Below are 22,611 nucleotides of genomic sequence, written 5' to 3' on the forward strand. Positions count from 1 at the left end.
GGGCCAGGCTCCTCCCCACCTCCTCCAGCTGGGGTTGGTCCCCCAGGCAGTACCGACACTTCTTCCTCCATTTTTTTCTGACAACAGGAAGGGTACACCCGGAGGAAACCACTGCTTGCTCCCATCAGGAGGCCCAGGAAGATGCCTAGCACATCTGGAAACTGCTGGGTCTTGAACTCCGTGCTGGGGGATGGTGGTAGTAGTTCCAGGTGGTAGAGACCAGGAACAAGGAGAGACATAGACACCTGCCTGCTTCCTTTGGGTGCCCAGGGTGACACTGATTCCCATTTGGTTGTAATGAATGATCTACCTACTCAAGAGCAATTAAATTAACAGCAAGAGAAAAAAAATCCCCTACACTAACTGCCACCCCGTCACTCAGGGTGACTGACAGGAGCCTAGTCACTGACTGATCTTTATGCTGGGTTTCATTTAAAGTCTGGCTAGGCACAGAAAGACACATCCACACACACACACTAACCAGTTAAAATATCCAGGTAAAATTTACTGCAACTTTTGAAGAATTTCATTTGTGTGCTATAAGACTTGTTGCATAGGAAACTATTCAAAGCCCCTGAGGAAAAAATATCCATGGTTTAAGGTGCAACTGGTTTTGTTTCTTCTTTGGGGAAAAAGGTAAAGAGCTGTTCTCTGGGTAAAACGAAGGTGCAGAATGACGGGCATGTCAGTGCCGATGGGGATTCATGTGACCTGGTTCTTGCGGCATTAATACCTACTGTTTACTTTTAAGTCTGTTGGTCTGCAGTGTCTGAGTCAGAAGCCAGGGGACATTTCAGCTCAATGTGGGGTTGGTACACTGATCACAAACGAAGTCATTAACTGTGCCAGGAAGGCAGATGGAGGGCAGCCCCCAGGGTCTAGAACTGCCCCTGGAGACAGACAGCCTGAGTCCCGCCCATTGCCGGGCTCACTTAACCGCTGATCTTTCTGGCAGGAGTTCTACTTCCTGTTTCCTCCCCAAATGCTACCGCTACTGTGTGACCCACCACCCTGAAGCTGAATACAATCCTCTGCAAACACCCACCTTTCCACAGGGCATCACTTAGGGAAATCTTCCCCGTGCTAATATTTATGCTGTTGGATAACCAGTTAGTCCCCATTCCTAAGGAGACGGAGCACCCCAGGGAGGAGAAGGTTAAATGTGAGAGATGAAGTGTGGAGTTTGGCAATGGCAGACGGCACCTCTGCACGCCAGCATGTGACATCACCTGAAAGGTGACCGTGATGGGCACACGAAGAGTCATGGGCCACCAGGCTCTGGCTGGGTGGTGCGGCTTTCCTCCCACCTACAACGGAGGCAGAGCCACCCTGAGGGAGACAGCATTCAGTGCCCGGCGTGGCAGGGACCACCTTATCCTCAAGGGAGCACTGTTCTTCTGAATGGTGACCACATACACCCAGGGGTGACAGGGACCCCCAACTCCAGTGATTTCTTATTTGTTGGCACAATCTCAATGGCACTAAGCTGCCACATGGGGGCTTTGCTGCTCACAAAGCACACAGACCAACAGATCCTGTGGATGGCCACTGAGGACAGCAAGGTAGGAGAAGAAAGGAAGGATAGGACTTGGGCCTCCCCAGGGTCCACCTACTGAAAGCCACCAGGCCCATGGACTCGCCGCCTCACAGGCGACGAGAGGAAAATGTCTGCATGGAGCAAACTCCTTTCCACTCTGAGTGTCGAAATGCAAAGTGTGCCCGGGACTCAGAAACACTGGTGGCCTTTAAATATCTATATATACACCTGGAACATAATTTAAAAAGGCCTTTAAAGAACATAAAAACCTCAACAGCGTTTGCCTTTACTAAGGAGATTTTTTTTTTAAATAACTTTTACAGTCCATTAAAAAATTAGATACCACCTTTCTTATGTCCTCTCTAGTCTTTTGTTAAAAAAGTGATTTTAAGTTTAAACATACATTTCAACAAATAGAAAGCAACACGATTGGCAACAACCATAAGTAGAAAGTCCCTGGGACCTGCCCCTGGATCCAGGGGAGGGGCAGAGAGTCAGAGGTCCTCAGTCCCTCCTGGGCGTGGCTGGCAGATGGGCCTCTACCTGAGCAGCCATCCCCCCCTGCACCACCCGGTGATGGCTCGGCCCCCACTGTGGACAGACGATGGTGGGAGGGGGGTCCAGCTCTGGCGAGCCGTCGGGCAGGGTCCCCCCACTCAGATCACAAAGTCATCATGGTCCGCGGGGCTGAAGGCCGCTGCCCTCAGGATGTCCAGCGAGTTCACCAGGATCAGGGTCCCCGTGAGGTGCTTCCAGCGCCTGGTGATGGGGTTCTTCATCTTGTCCAGGCCTATGTGCAGCTCCTGGATGACATCTCGGTAGCTGTCCCCAATCTGGTGGCTCCAGGTGAGTAAGAAGTCATAGGCAGGTTTCCACATGGCCTGGGTGATGGAGTTACCAAAAAGAGAAAGCAAGGTCAGAGGACAGCGGAACTCCGTCAGTCAGTCCGTCAGTCAGTCAGTCCGTCAGTCAGTCAGCCCTATGACACTCACGTTACAGTCACAGCAGCAGGTGGAGCCAGCTGCGCTGGTCAGCCTACAGAGGGGAAACGGCAGTGTGCTCGTGATTCCGAGCCACCGAACAGAACCTCTCCTTCCTTACAGCACCCGATTTCACCCGTGCCGCCGTGTGCTAGAAACTGATCATGCAAAGAAAGAACACCTTCATGCTTGGGACTTCCCTGTCTTGTGAGTCTGAATCAGCTTCCAGGAACACACCACAGTCACCCTCCACAAATAGGCAGCCAGTCTTTGGGCACGACTCCACCAGACCCACCTTGGCCTAAGTTAGGTAACACAGCGGACGTTCAGCCAATACAGGGAGCGCCTCCCCCCCACCAACCTCCATCCCTGCTCACCTTGCCTCCACCCCCCCCCTGCCCCCGGTTCTGTTGATACATTTATTGACCTTACAAGAGGCAATTTTAAAGTAAAATTAGCAAGGGAGGGCAGCCACCCTTCCCAGCTTGTGGCAGAGCAGCCCTGATGACTTCTGCAGGTTCTCAAGGCAGGATCCTTACCCTCCTAGAGTGCTATTAAGTTCAACACTTATTACCGTACCCTACGGGTCCCAGGAACTGAGGGACAAAGTAATTTAAGTAACCAAGGGGTTGGAGCCCCACTCACCTCACTGTCCACCACCCCATTCCTGTCTCGGTGGGGAGACTCATACGCGTCCATCTGTTGCTTGGAGACCTTGGCCAGCTTCTCAGCCAGTTCCCTCCAGCGCTGGGCCACCTCAACAGCGGTGGTCAGGAGCACAAAGTCCTGGATGAGTCTGACCACTAGGCCCTGACAGTCCATTTTCAGCAAAGCCTGGGAAGATGAAGCAGAGTGTGAGGCCAGGGTAGGCTCGGCTTTTGGGGGAGGTCAACCTGCAGGCGAAGCTCTTTACTCTTTACGCCATGAGTTCAGGGCCTATGCAGTGTCCAGGGCCCTTACCTAGCATGCTAGTACCATCCATGCACAAGAGGAAAGAGATGGCTGACAGGGCGTATGGGTTGGCACCATCTCTAAAACTCATGTTCAGGACCCCAGAGAGTGACCGAGCTCGGAAAGAGGCCTTTTCAGATGTAAGACGACAAGCAAGGCCATGGCAGGCCACCATGGCTAATGTCCTTACAAGAGCCACCCACTTACGGAGCAGGGCCGGACTGATATTCTCTCCCGAGGGAAGGTGAGTGGTGCTCCCAGCCAGGGGAAGGCCTAGCTCAAGCTGGCCAAGCACATCTGTTGTGCAGATAGCAACACACACTGGGAGACATGGAGAAGCTAAGTCCAGAGCCCCTCAGGCAGAGACGGCAGAGGCAGAGGCAGGCCCTGGCTTCTGGAGGCTCTTTCCATGCTGCTGGGCACACTGCCCCAGGAGCTGAACCAAACACAGTGTCATTTCAACTACTTAACGGATTTCACAAAGTGGCTGGTTATAATTTGGATTTTGATATCTGGAAAGAAACTTTAGTTTTTAAGAAAGCTAAATATGTGTTTATGTGGCAGAAGAAAAAGGCATGATCATGTATGTAGTCACGTGTGTGTGGGTACGGGTGTCAGGTTTAAGCTTTGTTTGATGTGCTGTGAGCTTAGGGATAAAGTGAGGCAGGAAGGGTCCCCTCAGCTGTATGTGTTGTCCTGGATGAGAATGTGAATGAGCACAGGGTTTAATAGCAAGTCATAGCAAACAAACAAACCCTGGTGTCTGTGCACTTGGCTGCCTGGCTCTGAGGTGGCCTCGTGTTCTAGGTAACAGCGTGCGTCAAAATCACCTGCTTTGGATTCAAGTCACTCTTGGCAGGAGTCAGCTAATCCGTTCTCTCCCCAGGGGCCCCAGGCACAGACTACGAAGGTCCTGGGACATTCAGGCCACTCTCTGGCCTCTGATGGGCCACTGCTGACCAGGAGAGCACATGGCCAGGTCCAGGGCAGCTGGGGGTCCATTTCTGGGAGTGCTGATGTCAGGAACGAAGGTGTCCCATCTCTCCTGCGCTCCACTCAGCTTCCTCACACCACTTCTACTGAGCCCAGCACTGGCTCTGTCTGTTACCCAGCTGCTCATACCACACAGTGTTTGAGCGCCTTCTCCAAAAGGGTGAACTTTGGATACATGTAAGTTCTAGCAATGGGAAGTACACCTCAGGATTCCAGCTCTGGGGATTCCCAACCCTTGTGTAGATAGCTTACTCAGGTATACACAGGCGTACTGGAAAATACTGAAGGAAATAAAACACAATCCGGATTTCAGATAGAATCCTGCTAACACAAGCGAAGGGACAGACTTAAATTGTGGCTTGTAAGTTACATGTTTTCTGTCCCAACTTCACGGCTGGGATGGGGGTGGGGGGCGAGGGGCGTGGGGGAAGGGGGAGAAAGACATCGCCTAAAGGCAGATCTTCTAGTTTCATTCCCGTTTGCTATGATAAACACCCCGAGCAAAAGCCACATGGGAGGAAAGGGGGCTTCCAACTCCAGGTTACTGCCCATCATCACCGAGTTGGGAAGTCAAGGGAGGAGCCCAGCCGGCTAGCGACATCACACAGTCAACAGCAGAGAGAAACGGAAGAGCCCATCCTGTCCGCTTGCTGCTTTCTACCGGTTTACACAGTTCGGGGTCCCGTGCCTAGAGAATGGCACCACCCACAGTGGGCTGGGTCTTCCTATATTATCATCAAGACCATCCCCTGCAGACACGGTCAGGCCAACCCGATGGAAACAATTCTTCAGTTGAAAATCTCTTTATAGGTAATTTTAGGTTATGGTAAGCTGATTTTAAAATTAACCATCACAGCAACTGTAGACAAGCGGCAGGTGAAGGGACATGGCTGTGTCTCTATTTACAGGGACAGGTGGCCACTAACAGGCTGTGTGGCTGCTAACCTTTTTTTACTAGCTCTTAGGAAAATACAGTAAGCTAGGATTTGGGCTTTTGCTGTTGTGGCAGCTCTCTCTGTGGTCTCCTGGCCTGTGGGATAAGGTGGGTTTTCTCCTGACCCATTCTGAGCCCCCTTGCCACCCTTCCAGTCTATTCTTCGGTCTTCTTGCTGGCCGGCCACTTTGGTGTCTTGGGGCACCTGGATCCACTCCCCTTCCTGGCTTGCACCCTACAAACCCACCCCCTTCTTTCTCATGCAAACTCCTCCAGAGGGCCCACTGTAGCCCACGTTCTGTAGGTCCCACGCTGTGACCCGGGGGACTATTGGAGGCTTGGTTCTTGTGGTAGCTCCAGGACCACAAGAGACAGTTGGGCGGGGCTTTCACGGTCTTCCCAGTGTTTTAGTGAAGCTACCATGGTTGTTTCTAAAAATCTCTTTTGCTCTTTCATTTCCAGCCAATGACTTCTCCCTCCCCACAGGAACAGAGACCACAGGGCCCATTCAGGGTGGGGTCCTCAAAATGGGAAACAGTGTCTTCTACCAATGGCGTGCTGTCTGGGACTGAAGAGATGGCTCGGTAGCTGAGAACATTGTGGCTCTGTCACGAAGAGCAGACTTCAGATCCCAGCACCCACATCAGGTCGCTTGCAAACGCCTGTCACTCCATCTCCGATGGATTTGAAGCCCTCCTTTGGCCTCCAGGGGTACCAGGGCATGTGTGATGTGATGTTCACACACACACACACATCACACACACACACACACATACACACACACACACACACCAAAAAAACAAATCTTTTTTTTAAGTGTATTGACTTAAATTAAAAAGCATATTACTGGATTAAACCCATCACAGTTCCTAAAGAGCTGGTTCCGGGGGGTCCTGCCTATGACTCTTTTCTCCCCAGGCCACTTCAAACTTACGCTCGTGAGACGACAGTTTCTCAGATTTAGAAGGTGCACACGGGCCTGCAGTCAAATCCTTACCCTCACTCAGTGTTTCTGTAAGTCACAGACTATACATGACCATGTGTTTCCTCCTGAGCTTTCAAATACACTTAGAAAATTCTCCTTCCATGGTCCATACAGTACAACAGAAGACGCACCAGGATTCCAAGGCCTCAAAAACAGAACACATTCTGCATTTCCTCCCCTTCAGGACCCCTCACTCACTACGCACACATCCACACCAAACCCCAGGCTACAAATCAAGTTCCCCACCCCTGCAGGCACTGGGCCAATGGCTTCAGGGACAGTGCACGTTTCCTATCACCCTGCAGCCAGCTGACCCAAAGCGACACTCACTATCTGTGTATCCAATGGTACTTTCTGCTCTCTGGAAAGAGCCTGTGAGTATGACAGACAGGTTTTACAGAGGGTTTCGAACTTCAGTGGTCGTCAAAACCGTCAGTGCCTCCAATCAAATAAGGAAAGATACCAGAATGCAGGCTGCCCCAGAAAAGCCAACTGTGGAACAACCACCATAAAATCCTACCCATTGTCAAGAGGGACACAAGAGGCCCTGAGTGGCATAGGCTGCTAGCTCTTGTCACACACAGGGAGAGAATGAACGGCAGCAGAGAAAGAAATAATAGTGTGACCTCCGAGAGCACAGAAGGCTCAGATCTTCTGAGCTCAGGCCATTGCTCACACACCCATTCATTCATTCATTCACTCATTCATTCATTCATTCATTCACCTTCTCTCTCTCTCCCCACTTCTTCCCCATCTCCCTTCCCTCCCTCCCTCTCTCCCTCCCTCTCCCTCTTCCAGGGTCTCCTCCAAGCCCTCCTTCCACCATGGAGTGTAGATCTAATGGAGGACAGTAATAAGCAAGTATGCCCCAATCCTGACTCGAGCAAGCACTGTGGAGATCCAGGAGCACAAGCTTGCTTCATCAAGGGCTGGAAGCGACATTGGAATGGGCATCTGAGAGAATGCATCACCAGGAGCTCCGGGCAGGAGGGACACCAGCTGTGGGACACGGCAAGGGGGGGACAGCTGGTGCATGCAGGACACAGAGAAAAGCCCACAGGCAGAGGCATCTGCCACAGGCCTGAGGTGCAGGGGAGGAGCCCAGTGGCCATGGAGAGGAGCCCCTAGACCTTCGCGAGACCCTTCCCTTCCAATCTGCACAGTCTCAAACCTTCCCACTTCCTCTAGCTATAGTTGCCAGAGCAGGGATGTTGATGGCGCAAAGGCAGCTTGCAAACAGAAGGGGGCGCTGGTCTAGCCGTGCCCTGCTAGGTGAGGCAGGGGAAAGCTGGGGCCAAGGCTAGAAGAAACCCCACTGACCCTCGGTCAGGAATCCATGAAAACGAAGCAGCTTGCCGATGCTGGGGTTAGCCAGCCGTGGGTTTTTGAAGTTTGGCCAGCCATTAAAATTCAGCTATTCAGGAGGCAATGCCCGAGATAGTTGGGGAGAATAGAACACGGAGGAACCTGTTTTCTTTTTTATTATAAAACTGCCTTTGCCCCCGGGGCCAACTCTCAGCCAAGATCCAACTGCATCTCCTCCAGGCAGGAAGGCAGAGGGGACCCAGAGGTACACAGGACCCTCCTGACCCCTCCCATGGACCAAAGAAACAAAACTCCTCTCCAAACTTGCCATGCTGAGTAAGAACCTGACCGTGAACAGTAAATAGGAAATGGGCATAAAGCTCCCATTCATGATGTTTGCCCACAGAGGGAGGAGCTGAGCCTGGTCCAGGTAAGCGTCCTTCAGCAGTGGGAGGGACACGCCATGGAAGGGACAAACCACGTGGTTTACGTTCCATGGAAGCACCTGATTCTGCAGTCAATGAAGGACGCTGACGGAGGGCTTCCAGGAAACACATGCTCCTGCCCTGGGGAGCTCCAGTCAGCCAGGGAGGCCAAGGCAAGCGGGCTCTCCATGACCTCCAGGAGATCTGTTTCACATGGTGACAGCTGAGGGGAGAGACCTGTCGACCCCTGTGGGTGACCGACATGCAGAGCCCACGACGTCCCACTCACTTCTGGCTTCTTTCCCAGTGAAATGGCCACCAAGGCCTGTTGGGGCCTAACTGTCAAGGGCCCTCATAATTCACACTGCAATTCACACTGTCATCTCCCTTTCTGGGGAGCCTCAGGCCTGTCGGTCCCATGCTGTGGGACAGCATGTTACCACGGGCCACATTCAAAGGGTCTCAAGTCTTGCTGTTCCTCAGAGAGATGCTGGACGATGATACAGAGGGGGCAGGTGGGGATGGGATGTGGAGTAGGAGCCAAAGAGCTGGGGACAGGAGGAGCAGGAGGGGTCAGGAAGAGGTCACCAAGGGTTTCCACTGGCAACAGTGATCACCAGAACCACACAACTGGGGTGGGTTGCCTGCGGGAAACCATGGGGCTGTTCCACTGCCTTATCCTCCAAAGCCCAGGTTGCTGGAAGAACCGGAAGGCCTCAAAAAATGTTCCTAGCTGGCCTGTGGTCAGTGTGCCTCAGAACCAAACACTGAACTTCTCTTTCCCAAGCATTTTTTAGAATGCCTGTTCATTTTATACCGGCCAAGAGTCCCCGTGGACTCAAATGAACCTCAGGCAGGGAGCAGGTATCGCAGTAGAGACAGATGTCAGAGGCGCCAGGTAATACAGAGCAAGAACTCACGTCAAAGCGGACCAGGCTTTGGGGCAGAAGGCTTTTGCCACTAAGTCCCAGAGCTTGCTGTGGACCCAAGGACACACGGGTCCCCTCCAAAGATGCAAACAGAGGCTTCTGGATCACAGCCCTGCTGCCTTCTCCCCTCGGTGTCCTGGTTTGCTTCATTGCTGTGATAAACCTCATGACCGAAAGCAACCCCCCCACCGGCCCCAGGGGGAGGGGGAAGGGAGAAAGGGTTTATTTGGCTTACACATCCTGATCACAGTCATCACTGAAGGAAGTCAGGGCAGGAACTCAAGCGGAAGCAGAGTCGGGAACCACTCAGTCGGCTTTCTCATACAACCCAGGACAAACGGACAGGAGGAACGCTCCCCACAGTGGGCTGGGCCCTCCCACATCAATCATTAATCAAGGAAACGCCCCCACAGACTTGCTTGAAGCCAATCTGATGGGGGCGATTTCTCAATTGAGGCTCCCTCTTGCTGGGGGACTCTAGTTGGTGTCAAGTTGGCAAAAACTAATCAGTGAACACAGGTCCACCCAAGACCACAGAGAGGCTCATCAATGGAGAAGAGGGGAGAGACACCTTCCTTGGGGCTCCTTAAGTACTGGGCAGCTACCCTTCCAATACCGCCCCCCCCCCCCCCCGGTGAGCTGGCCCAATCCGACCCGCGCTTGTCTGCCTCAGGAAGCTCACCCCCAGGCTTGGGCACCCGCCGAGCACTCACCATCACCAGCTCCTTCTGGAAGGACTTCCGGTCCTTGTTGTCAGGGTTGTTACAGTCTTCCTTCAGCTTCTCCAGAACAGACGCCACCCGCTCCGCCTCGCTGTCCAGCTCTGCCCGGCAGAAGAAGGTGAGTGGCAGGTTCCCGTAACCCAGGGCGTCGGCGAAGGCCCGCCAGCTGCTGATGTTCTCCATCAGCAAGGTCCGCACGGAGGCGTAGATGTAGGTGAGGAACTTGCAGGGCCGGAGGATCTGCTCCAGCAGCACCGACGTGCTCAGCTCGGGCCCCGAGAACAGACTGGGCCGGGCCTTGCCCACCACCAGCACGTTCTTGGTGTGCACCAAGCCCACCTTGCCCTGATAGTAGCCAATGTACCACTCCTTGGTCCACAGCTGTCCCTTGAGGCGGATGCGCTCCTCACTGAGCAGGGCCACGGCATCCCCCTTCTTGTACTCCAGCAGGTAATGGCTCTTGTTCTGCCGCACCACGGTCTTCAGCAGCTTGCCGAACTTGAGACTAGACACGGGGCGGTCCTGAAACGTCGGGTACTTGGTGGTGACCACGAATGGGGACAAGATGATCTTCCCGACCTCGTTCTTCTTAAGGAACCTCCTCTGCCCAGATGGTTTCATGGCGCTTTTGGGGGGTGGCTGCGGTGTCTGGACACAAAACTGGGTGAGGATGGTGTCCTGATCGTCCTTGACCTGTACCCTCAGCGTGAAGTCGGACAGCTCATTGGGGTTCTGGGAGATGACGGAGTAGATGAGACGGCTCACCTTCCCGAGTTTCATCTGGAAGCCTCTCACCACCTTGGCTTGCTCGCTGGCCTTGACCTCATAGTTGGTCATGTTAGAGAACATACACACTTTGAGATCCTGGGGTCTGGACAAGATGAACTGGTGCTTGCCCCAGAGCTGGAGGGCCACCGGGGCAGGACCGGGAGCCTGCCGAGTAACCTCGCTGACCAAGAGGGTCTTGGGGGCACAATCATGTCCAAAAATGGTCACCACTGTCTTGAAGGATGGATGGATGTGTTTGGGACCATACAGACCCACAGTGACCCTCTTATTGATGAAATCCCACACGGTGGAAGGGTAGAGGATGTTGGGGCCCTGGGCAACAATAGCTAGGTACATGCAGGGTTCTAGGTTGTCCAGCTGTACCTGTATCGTGTCCCCGTAGCTGTAGGCCAGGGGGATGGGGACATAAGGCCCCTCCTTTGAGTCACTTCTCAGGCACTGCAGGACCACTGTACTTTTGCTGAAGATGTCGGCCTTCACCTCAGCAGAGACCTTCATCTCCAGGATGATGAAGGTACTCACCTCTAGGTTGCTCAGCTTCACCTCTACCACGGGGCTGATGCTGCTGGATCTATCACTGTTGAGCTCCAGTGGAGGGTCCAGCAGGGCTTTCATGGAGATCTGCTGTGTCTCCCCAGGGGCTACATGGCCCTCGGGCACGTGGATGCTGATGTTGGTGTCAGGGAGCTGCACGGAGCCCCCGGAACTATCCAGCTTGCACACGATATTTGTTTCCACTGCTTGGGTCTGGCCCCAACCTGGGCTTTGGCCGAGCAGGTCCAAGTCATGGCAGGATCGGGCCAGCTTCCGGTGATTCAGCCAGGCGGTTCGGAAATCTTCTCGGCTTTGAAACTGTTCTGGGGCAGGTGACTTCAAGCCTGTGAAGAAACTGGACGTCGTGGGAGCATCCGATTTGGCTTGTAGGACGGAGAGTTCCGAAAGGCTGTAGGAACGCTTACTTCTGAAGAAGGGATTGTCCCGCTTAACCGGCTGCTCCATGTGGAGTCCATTGGTGGCTGGGAGCTCGTCAAAGATGTTGCCGGTGCTGTTGGTGGTGGCTGAGCTGGATTCAGTGAAGGAAGATGTGCCCGTATCAAAGAGGAGCAAATCCACAGTGCTCTTGGGGTTTAGCTCATCCATGCTGGGTTGTGCGTTCCCGTTTAGAAATGGGTTCGTTCGGACTCCATTCCAGAAAGGGTTGTTACTATAGGGTCTGCCAGATTCTTTCTGGTCATCTGTCCAGCCTCCTAGCAGATCCAGTTCCTTGGCGACTTCCTCAGGGCTATCTGGGAGATTGTCGATCATGCCACTGTCACTCAGGGTAGAATTCCGGTAGTTGAGTGGCTGCACGTAGGAGGAGGGGATGTAGCCCATCTCGGTGGTGTTGTGGGCATACCACCACTCTCCGCCAGACGTGTCCAAGACGTAGAGGTGGTCGCCCTTGGAGAACTTCAGGGTGGTGAAGTTGTTTGGGCAATAGTCTTTAATCGCAATCACCTCCTTTGCGTTTCCAAAAGGCGTGGGGTTGTCTACCAGCAAGGCACTGGGGGAAGGCACTGCACAAAACAGAGAGAGAGCGTGAGGCCTGGCCTACAGGCCCAGGAGACGCTTCCAAACTGAGGGTAGGGTGGGTGGATGAGGGGTCGGGTGGGCTAGAAATGGATGGTGCCATGATGTACCATCCCAGTTGGGTGACTACCAACCCAGTCAGGAAACAATAGAAACTATTTGGGTACAGATTCATGTGAGCCTCACGTAGCCCATGCAATGACTCAGGAGTGCTCAGGTGCTCTGCCACTCAGCCACTTTCCAATTCAACCTTCTAATTGAGGCAAAGGACCCAGAACAACATTCCGAAACTGCCCTAGAAAGGCAGATCACATGATAGGAAGAACACATGTCCCTGTGTTCTGAACACCTCATTTTGATAAAATTTTTTTATCTAATTTCTGACCAGGACTGTCACTATTATGAAAGGGAGGACAAATGTAAAATGCTGGAGAGCATACTGAGACTATGGGCTAGGCAGTGGCCTGGGGATGCTATGGCCTAGGCAGTGGCCCAGGGATGCTACAGGTGAGGCAGTGGCTTGGGGATGTGACAGGTGAGGCAGTGGCCCAAGGATGCTATGGCCTAGGCAGTGGCCCGGGGATGCTATGGCTTAGGCAGTGGCCCAGGGATGCTATGGCCTAGGCAGTGGCCCAGGGATGCTATGGGCTAGGCAGTGGCCCAGGGATGCTACAGGTGAGGCAGTGGCCCGGAGATGCTATGGGCTAGGCAGTGGCACAGGGATGCTATGGGCTAGGCAGTGGCCCAGGGATGCTATGGGCTAGGCAGTGGCACAGGGATGCTATGGGCTAGGCAGTGGCATGCTGCATGTATGATTGGGAATGAGGAACCCTCAGATTCCAGCGACAGATCGCTGAGTCTTTGTTCTCTTCTGATATGGAAGACAGAAAAGGAGGGGCAGGTCTTTGACAACCAGGACTAGTTCAGTTTCAAAATCCAACCTATTCCTCACTCCTCTTCAGCTGACAGTGATGTGTGCGTGTGTGTGTGTGTGTGTGTGTGTGTTGAATCATTTTAAATATTATTTGAAGCACAGAACCCCCACACCTAGATAATCGGAGGCTTGTCTAGCCATGCATTGTGTTACTACCCAATAATTATTTGAACACAGCTTGAAAAGCCATCACTTTAAAAAATAAATCAGGGTAAAGCATGATTCTCCCCATCACATCACGCCTGTGAGTACCACAGACAACACCTGGAACAGACAAAATAAGTCATCTAAGCAGAGTGTGTGCTTGGAAAAATAATGGATGTGTTCACATGAGCCAGCCCCCCTGTGAGACGAATGTCAAGGGAGAGCGCATTCTCTCCCTGATGGAGGCAGACATAGTACATGCCCTGGGCAAGCCCTCCACCATGGCCTTGCTTAGTCTGTAGACATCGGGTCTCTGTAGCAAACAGAAAGAAACATTCTTTCCTTTTAAATTAAATTAAACTGTGCATGCCTGCACGAGTGTACACAAATATACACACTGGTGCGCACGGCATGGATGTGGAGAACAGACGGTCACATTTAGGACTAGGTTCTCTCCTTCCACTGTGAGATCCAGAAATTGATTTCACGTCCTCAGGCTTAAGGAACAAGCTCTCTTATCCACAAAACCATCTTGCCAGCTCAAATAAAAACTTTTTCTAAAACCAAGTGTACGCAGGAACAAGCAAAAGGACTAAAAACTTCCCAGCTAAACCCACTTGACAGATGCTCAATACAGGATGAAGCCCACGGCCACTGGGTCATCATCTATCACACTGGCGGCACAGACACCATTTCCTGCCAGGTTCCTTTCTCTCTGAAAGGGGACACGACAGCTCAAAGCCTGTCTCCTCGGCCAGGCTTGGGAAGCAGACAAGGACTCGCTTCACTTACACTCACAGCTGGCAGAGGTGCTCTTGGCTTCCTCGGGCCCTGGAACTCGTCCTCCCACTCTTTTAGAAGGATGCGAAGCCCTGCTGCGGTACCCGCTGCTGCTGGCTGGCCAGACCTACGCTGAATCACCTTTTGGAGCCATGTAAGAATGGGGTCCCCTATTCTTCCCCATGGAGAAAAGGCATCTTTCTTAGTAGGCTGTGGTGAGGCCTGATGGTGTACCGTCTGAAGTCAGGAATGTAAGGAGAGAGCATCAGGTGTAGAGTCCCAGGAGGCATCCTCCTTGTGCCTGAGGCAAATGTGGCCGGAGACAGGGGACTCACGCAGTTGGGCTTCAGTACACTTAGGTCATACCTGTTGCCTTTCCCTACGACTCCTCACGCATCATCAAACCTGCCTAGAAACATTCAAGTTTAGCCTTGAATTTGGGGTCTTCACTTCCTTTCAAAAGACTCCCGTGTCATGATAGCATACATGCAATCAGTCTGTGTGCATTCTGCTTGTTAATCTGTCTTTGTTAAAGAGGCCACGTCTGCAAGGGTGGAGGTCTTCATCCCTCAGAGGTATGGTAAGTGCTGCAGGAGCCTGGCACACAGTAAGTGGGCAGGGGATGTTCATGAGCTGACAGTCACACGTTGGGACTAGAACCACCGAATCACGGTGCTGGCTGAGGCGTCACAATTCCCCGGCCTGTGGCCTTCTGCCACCAAATCACAACAGTGAGAAAACTTCTGGTGAAGGCGCCTAAGCAAAGGGAGGGTGGGGTTCGGCTCACAGTTTGAGGGAAGCACGGCAGAGATCACAGGGCTAGCAGAGTGTGAGGAGGCTGGTCTACCATCAGGAAGCAGAGAGAGATGAATGTTGGGGCTCGGCTGGCTTCCTCCTTTTCTCCTGCATTATCCAGTCCCTGGGACGAGGCTCCTCACATTTAACTCAATTAACCCAGTCTGGGAACTGCCTCCCTGGCTAAATCTGTCTCCTAGGTTGAGTCTTGACTCTGTCAAGCTGAAAATAATAACCATCACACAAATCTTGTCACTGGAAGGACGGGAATGAATAAAGACCTGGCAGGGATAAGCCAGCTTCCTCTCTGGAGGTGTGCTGGGTGAGTGCTGCAGGTCACAGGCAAAGGGCAGGCGAGCAGGACGGGAGTGCACCGTTCCACATGAAGATGCGAAATCCCACAAAGCCGTCAGGCTGAAGAGCCCCCACCCCAGGGAAACAATAACTGCATAACCCTGGGTGGCCATGCCGAGAGATGTCACTGGACAAGAAGAGTATGAGGACGAGAGGGCTAGGCCCTGGCAAGGCCCGTCTGCTCCTGTTCTTCCTAACTTCTGGCGGTTTCCCCTCTCCCTGAGGTGTGGGGCAAGGCTGCTCTGTAATAAGTGTCTTAATCCCCTCACTGACTATAAGCAGAGACTTGGGGCACTTAGGTGGGACTGTTGGCGTTCTGGCCAGCTCAGAGCTTTCCCTGACTTTTCATCTGGGAGGAAGTCTTTCCTTGATGCGTCAAGAAGGGGTAGAGACAGGAGGGCAGGTCACACTGTGCTTCTGAGGACTCGTTCTGAACCCCAAGAAGCTCTGGAGGAAAAGTGGGGAAAGGAAAGGTGAGCCGGGCAGGGTTAGCAGTCACAGAAGTCCTGCTCCCCCATATCTGTGGCCAGTCATGTCCTCTAGTCACAGAACACACATTTTCTTCCCTGATGCATATACTAGAAATAAAAGCAAAACCAAAAAACCAAAAAAAGAAATCCCCCCCAAACCAAAACACAAGTGAAAATTAAATAGCGTGTGCCAGCCATTAAAACCTTGTCAAAATCCCTCCAAAGTTATTTGCTGTTGTGTTCCCTTCAAATAATTAATTCCCTTACAGCAATATTTTCAGCTTTTAAAAAAGCCAAAGCACTGAAGGATGCTTTGTATATAGTCTGAAACACATCCACACAAATTATCATTTTCGGTTTACCAGGCTGAAGAATAAGAATGGTTTTACTTAACATTCTGAGCGACCTTCTTCTAGGAGACATGACAATATATTTCACTTGAAGTTCTGTCTCCTCCAAGGGGCAGCAGTCTTCCATCCCTTGGGGATCCACCATGGTGGAGTGTGTCATCAATTCCCTTCAGGAGGACAAGTCTACATCATCTCCTCAACTGCTGACACCAAGCACGGGGAGGGAACAAGAGGGGGCGGGGGACAGAGATCTACCTCACTAAATCTTCATCGAATCTGCTCCTAATGAGATATGGGGAGTACTGTCCAGACTGACAACCACTTTGGTTAGAACACGAAGAAAAATATTCCCTGGGTGTTTGCAACCTCAGGGTTCTGAACAATACATTTTCCATCCCCTGGCCTAAGATTTTGTGCAAGCAGTAGAGGAGTCTGCAGTGGGGGCTGGGACAACACCCACTTGCCCTCTGATGCACACAGTCAGAAAGCGAGTGTGATGCTGCCAGATGGGGTCGTCCAGCATCGAGGCCCAGGGATCACCTGTGCAGACCAGACTAAGACTCCTCAGTTCTGCGTGACTTCGGATTCTCAGACCCCCTCTCTGAACCACACTGGCTCTGCATGCTCTTGAAGCTTGTTTGCTTTCGGGTCATCACTGTTACTTTTAAGTCCTCGGCTCTCATGTCTGTGTTTTGAGCACAAACCACACAGGTTCTGCTCACCTTTTCTAGGCCCACCCTCCCACCCCCTGTTCCCCAAAGCTAGAAATAAGAACATGTTGCCCATTACCCGACCGCAAAAAAAAAAAAAAAGTTCTGTTATTTATAGCAACACCCACTAACTCTGTTGCTGTAACACCTTCCAGTTCGTTCCCTTTCTTTTAAAGAACTCATGTAATGGAGCTCAGGACTGCACGCATAAGCCAAGACCAGGGAGCAGGTAACTGATACAAAGGATGAAGACACGGGGGTGTGGCTTCAGTCCAGCATCACTTAGTTCTGAGTTTGCCAAGGGAGAAGGAACAGAGATAAAGTTGTGAGTGCCCAGCGTGAGAGGGGACAAGGAGTGACTTTGGAGGAAGCTGTCACTGTTATCTCCAAGGACGTGTGTGTGTGTGTGTGTGTGTGTGTGTGTGTGTGTGTGTGTGTGTGCGCGCGCACGTGACATCAGCAGTGAACTGCCAATGCTATAAGAAGGCTGACCACAGAGACACAGCGGACCATGATGCATCCCAAGGCACAAGTGACTAGATATGATCCAGCAAGGTCTGAGTAGATTTTCAGGAATCAAATGGCATCCTGGTATCCATGTGTGTATCTGAAAGATAGGTTTGCTCAACAGCCTGATTCTATGAACTAGCCAGCCAGCCTGGTGCACATGATAAGTTCCAGGTTCAGTAAGATACCCTGTCTCAAAAACCAAGGTGGGTGGCAGCTGAGTGTCATCATGTGGCCTCCAAGTGAACTTGTGTTCATGTGTACCCCCACCCATGTGCATCCCTGCCCCTATAAATTAGTAAGTGCATGGGTGTGCACATAACCTTCCTATACACCCAAAATCGAGATAAATGACATTGCTTCAGGGAGGAACCAATAGCATGGTAAGGGTTGGAGGGCCGGATACAAAACTGGCTGCCTGTTACACCCAAGAAGCTCCAGGGTTAGGGAGACATCAATATCCCACTGTCCCCTCAGCCAGAGATTGGCTAGGATCTTACCTTTGACATCATTAAAGCTTGTCTCTGAGAAGCCCTCGCTCAGGTCAATCAGAGTCCCCTCTGACTTGCACCGAGGGAGGCCACTGGAGTTGGCCGCCCGGATGCGCTGGGCCGCCATGTTGAAACTGTTGGGTGGATGAGGCCCTATGGTCTCATGTCTTCTCCCCCAGTTCCAGCAGGGACAGCAGCTGCTGCCTCATATAGTCACGCTGCACGGGAGGGTCAACTTGGCAGTGTGCTTCTTCCTGAACAGAGAGAAGAAATAATTTCCTCTGAGCAAGTGGAGCATGGCTTTGAGGGTAATCTTACAGGAGGAGGGAATCCTCTTTCTTCCAGATCATTCCAGGGAAGAGAGGAGCAATTCATTGCCCTGGCTTGGGGGCAGAAGCGGCATGCTGCCCGGACTCTGTGCCCAGCGAGCACGCAGAGACGCTCTTCCTAGGGCACAATGGGGTCTGTGAAATGTGTCCCAGCACCTGGATGGATATTCAATGCAGTCAAAGAGGACAGCCTGGGTCTGTGGAGCACACTGCCACTTCCAGGACTCAGGAAGAAAACAGCCTCTGTCTGTCCAGAGTGGTGGACAGACCGCTATGGGAGGGGCAACTGTGGGAGGCTTGGCAGAGGCAGTTGTGAGCCAGGGGCACCATTTGTTCTCGAGGCCTTTCCACGGTGGCTTGGGGGACTGCTCCCTGCCTGTGCATATCCACAGTCCCCACTGGACCGCATCAGACATCATAAACCCAGTCCTCGGCGCCCACCAGGTATCTGATGTATAGCTAATACATGTGAAATTGGGCCCACTATTGAACTGATATTAGGACATTGTGGAGGACATTGCTATGAATGAGGTTTGCTCTGCGTGGGGAGAGAGAGAGAGACAGGGTTTAAGCACCTGTGGCGAGATGGGGGTGGGTTTCATTGGTTTGGAGCAGACCCTAACCCAGGACTGACGGACAAGAAATAGCAACAGCAAAGAGTTGGTTTCAGTGTGTGAATTTCACAGCTTCTCGAATAGAAACCAATAGATACTGCCCCCGCTGGTCACCATCAGCCACAGCTGGCCTACCATACTGGAAGAGGAGATAGCCAGATTTCACCCCCAAACAACTGGGCTCTTATGACATGACCTGAGTTCCTTATGGCTCAACACTCCATCTAGAACATGAGTGGGAATGTGGCCTCTGACGCACGTGTGAGGTCCTCACACCACTCTCTATGAGAAGGTGGTACCTCATGCTCACTAGCCCCAGGCTCTGCATCCCCAGCTCAAAGGTCCCATGCCGTAAATGAGCAGGCTCCGCACCTATTTCCTGATGACAACCTGAATCCTATTCAGCCCTAGTGTTTGTGTGTATCCCCGGGGGTTAAAACCCCATTAACTAGACTTCAGTTTTTTTCTTTTTAAGGAATATGCATGATGCTTCACATGGATTTCCATGAACACTAGTTATCACCACCAAGCATCAGAGGCCAGTCCCGGCTCCAGTGACCAGTGGGCAGAGGTCCAAGAAAGGCTTCCGGCTTCCTACCCACCTTAAGACTCCAGAAGATCACTCTTGGCAAGCTCTCTATGCCAACGACTCTGTCATTTATGGACACTGGGAGAATCATGGCAGAGGAAACAGAGGCTTGAGAGTGGAAGGGGGAAATGTCACTTCAGGCACGGTTTGGAGCCCATACATAACCTGAGCTTGCGGCGGGGGAGGGGAGGAGGGGGGTTTCCAACTGCACAACGCCAAGTGTGCCCTGAGACTCTAAGGCTGGGGTGCCCAAGGACAGGCAGCAGAGTGTGCAGCCAATGTGGAAGGGAAGGTGAGGTCAGGGGATGTCTACTGGCTGTGACAGCTGATGGCAGACTTGGCTTGTCCGGTAGATGCTGGTGCATCCCAGAGCTGCTCTGGGGACCCCATGCAAGGGAAGGGTCTGCTTTGGTCCCCAATCTGCTCTAGGGACACAGCTATTTACTACTTGTGCCTGCCTTCTCTTGTGTCTAACATGTCCCTCCAACAACAGAAATGAATCGGTCACCTCTGCCATCCCTCCCTGCTTACTCCTTCAAGGAAGGGGTCTGATGGACTGCTCCACTCTTAGCCACGAGGACCGGTTTTATAGAAAGAACCAAAGCCCAAATGGCATGGAAAAGGGGCATTAGTGATGAGCTCTGAGGCAACCTCTTGGCTTTGGAAAGCTATGGGCAGAGCCTTGTCCAGGCTTCCATGTAAACGGCCTGGGATGTGATGGACCACAGGAGCTGGAGTTCAGTATAGCCCTGCTCAAAGGTACCTGAGCCTGGTACTGTAACGGGGGTTGGTCCTGGAGTGCTCAGCGAGTGGGCACCAGGGCTGGACAGGTCAGTTACATCTTTCCCCGAGGACTTTTGGGGTCTGAATGAGAAATGTCTCCCGTAGGCTCCGGTACATGAACACTTGGTCCCCAGTTGGTGGCCATGTTTGGGGAGTTTTAGGTGGTGCAGCTTTGCTGGAGGAGTACATCAATCACCAAGGGTGGGTTTGAGATGAAAAGGCTCCCGATACTTCCGGTCACTCTCTGCTTTTGTGCTTCTGGTTCAGTGTGTGAGCTCCCAGCTCCCTGCACCCTGCCACTATGCCTGATGCTCCTGTCCCACCTCCCTGCCGTGAGGAACTCTCATCCCTCTGGAACCGTAAGTCCAAATACGTCATTTCTTCCATATGCTGCTTTTGGTTGTGGTGTTTTATCACAGTCACAGAAAAGTAACTAATACTCCTGGCTGGGAACCATCATGTGATGGAGTTGAGCAAAACACTGTTTCCTTTGAGAATGGTTACTGGGGGGTTAGGAAAGCTGGATGCTGCTGGCCAGGTGTAGGGGCAGGTGACAATATTGAGGGATCAGCTGAATGACTTCTCCTCCCCCAAAATCTTCAACAGAGGGCCAACTTACACAGAGGTACTGGGATATTTCTAAGTAGGCAGCTTTATCGGGGCAGGCCAGGGGTGGACGCCGGTGCGTACCATCTGCAGGCCTGAGGCTCTGCAGTTTCCCCATAATCACCACAAAGGACTAGAGGTCAGTGGGGAACACAAACCATCAATATAGAAAGGTGGTCCCAGACCCTCTCATGACCACGAGACCCGGGGTCAGATCCAGGCCTCAGGAGTGGGCATAGAATTCTAAGAGGATGAAACACAGTTGTCTCTTATGGAGGGGACAAGCTAGTGCCCTGAGCCAGGGGAGAGACAAATGGGGGTGGCAGCAGTTACACAGAGACCAGCAGGATAAATAAGGACACCCTCAGAGGCGACATTCAAGAGCCAAATAAGTCACCACCTATGGATGCTCCATCGCTCTGTGCCAGGTGCACAGAGAGAATGGCAACTACCAGCACCTAGAGTTGCCCTGCACTCTGTACCCGCACCCAGAAGATTTCCCCTTACCTGGGCCTCTCACTGGCCTGGCCTGACCTTCCAATTCTGCTGACAAGGCATGGGTACCAACTCCCAGTCTCTCAGTCACCTTGTGGAAGCCACTGATCTCAGGAGGCCGTGTGACAGCCTCGAGGCTGGCCCTTTCTTCCTGAGCGTCGCAGCCAGTGCTGTGAGCTTACCGATTCTTCCACTATCTGCTGGTGAGCACCGCATTTTCTCCAAGGTCACACCACCTCGTTCCTCTGGGGGTTATTTCTAGTCTCTAAGGAGGCCAAGTCAGCTTTCCCAGCCCAGCGTGCGGAGCCCTCGTGGCTGAGCATCACCTCACCTCCAGGTGTGTGGCCCGCCTCCCTCTGCTGCACGCCCATCCCGACTACATTTGCACCTGCTGTTTCTCAGGCCTGCCTAGAGCTGCAATTTCATTTTTCATTCCAGGCCCAAATGAAAACCATAAAGGCTCACCTGGGCTTCCGAGAAGCCAGGCTTCTTTGCATCCCCTCCCTCTTGGCTCCACCCACTTCCCGGGGTTCTTTAAGTTCTAGGTGACTCATGGGCACTAGCCCTCATCAGATCAACTCAGTTAACCAACGTCTCCAGAACTCTCATCCCCAGTTACTACCATGTTTTTTTAACTGTTTATTGCACTCTGGGTCCATCAAGGCTCAGGTGGACACGGCTAGGCTCCCATTCAATACCCACCTATCTTGGATACAGGACCACAAAGGTGTCCAGGGTTTCCTGGGTCTAAATCCAACCCAACACCTTTCCCCCAAACACACACACACACACACACACACACACACACACACACACACACACACACACAGAGAGAGAGAGAGAGAGAGAGAGAGAGAGAGAGAGAGAGAGAGAGGCAGGCAGCTCCATTACACCAGCCAAACATCCGGAGGACCCCCCATATCCTTCAGTCACACACACACACACACACACACACACACACACACACACACACACACACACATACACACTCCTCCACCATCAGAGTCACCTCCATCTGACCTTTCTCAGCACAGGCACATCACCTCAGCTCAGCTCAATTACAGAAATTGGCGCCTTCCCGCCAGGCTGCTTGCATCTGTAGTCCACACCTCCATCAGCAGTGGGAGTCTGCCAGGCCTCTCCACCCACCCTTCTGCACTCTCGGGAGTGTTTACACTCCCTCCAGGCACTGCACTACCTGCCCTGCTGTCTCCTGGGTCAGCTTCCTGTATGTCTTGCTCTCCACCCACCTGCCTCCAGTCATTCCCACAACAGGACCCAGCACGCCAGCATGTGCTGTTTTGGTGGGTGGCCTGGAGGGTTCTTCCAGGCATTCACTAGACTCTATCCCCCCCCCCCCATCCATCCATCCACCCATCTACCCATCCATCCATCCATCCATCCATCCATCCACCCACCCATCCATCCATCCATCCACCCACCCACCCACCCATCCATCCATCCACCCACCCACCCACCCACCCACCCACCCATCCATCCACCCACCCACCCATCCACCCACCCACCCATCCACATACCCA

The 22,611-nt window shown here is 52.6% G+C and overlaps 1 protein-coding gene across 2 annotated transcripts in view; it reads right to left on the minus strand.

The window, feature by feature from the left end:
• Positions 1 to 477: 477 nt before the first annotated feature.
• Positions 478 to 22,611, minus strand: part of Sh3bp4 (SH3 domain binding protein 4) — an 80,196-nt gene continuing 58,062 nt past the window's right edge. For both annotated transcript variants that reach the window (XM_052750473.1, XM_052750474.1), the window contains exons 3-6: positions 17,664 to 17,908; positions 9,753 to 12,106; positions 3,163 to 3,351; positions 478 to 2,418 (exon numbers count right to left, since the gene is read on the minus strand). In XM_052750473.1, coding sequence (XP_052606433.1) covers positions 2,194 to 2,418; positions 3,163 to 3,351; positions 9,753 to 12,106; positions 17,664 to 17,781 — 2,886 coding nt within the window. In that variant the 5' untranslated portion in view covers positions 17,782 to 17,908 and the 3' untranslated portion in view covers positions 478 to 2,193. The remainder of the gene's footprint in view (positions 2,419 to 3,162; positions 3,352 to 9,752; positions 12,107 to 17,663; positions 17,909 to 22,611) is intronic.

This window comes from Peromyscus californicus, unplaced genomic scaffold, assembly GCF_007827085.1.
Source record: "Peromyscus californicus insignis strain IS unplaced genomic scaffold, ASM782708v3 Scaffold_21__1_contigs__length_65335640, whole genome shotgun sequence".
NCBI lineage: Eukaryota > Metazoa > Chordata > Mammalia > Rodentia > Cricetidae > Peromyscus > Peromyscus californicus.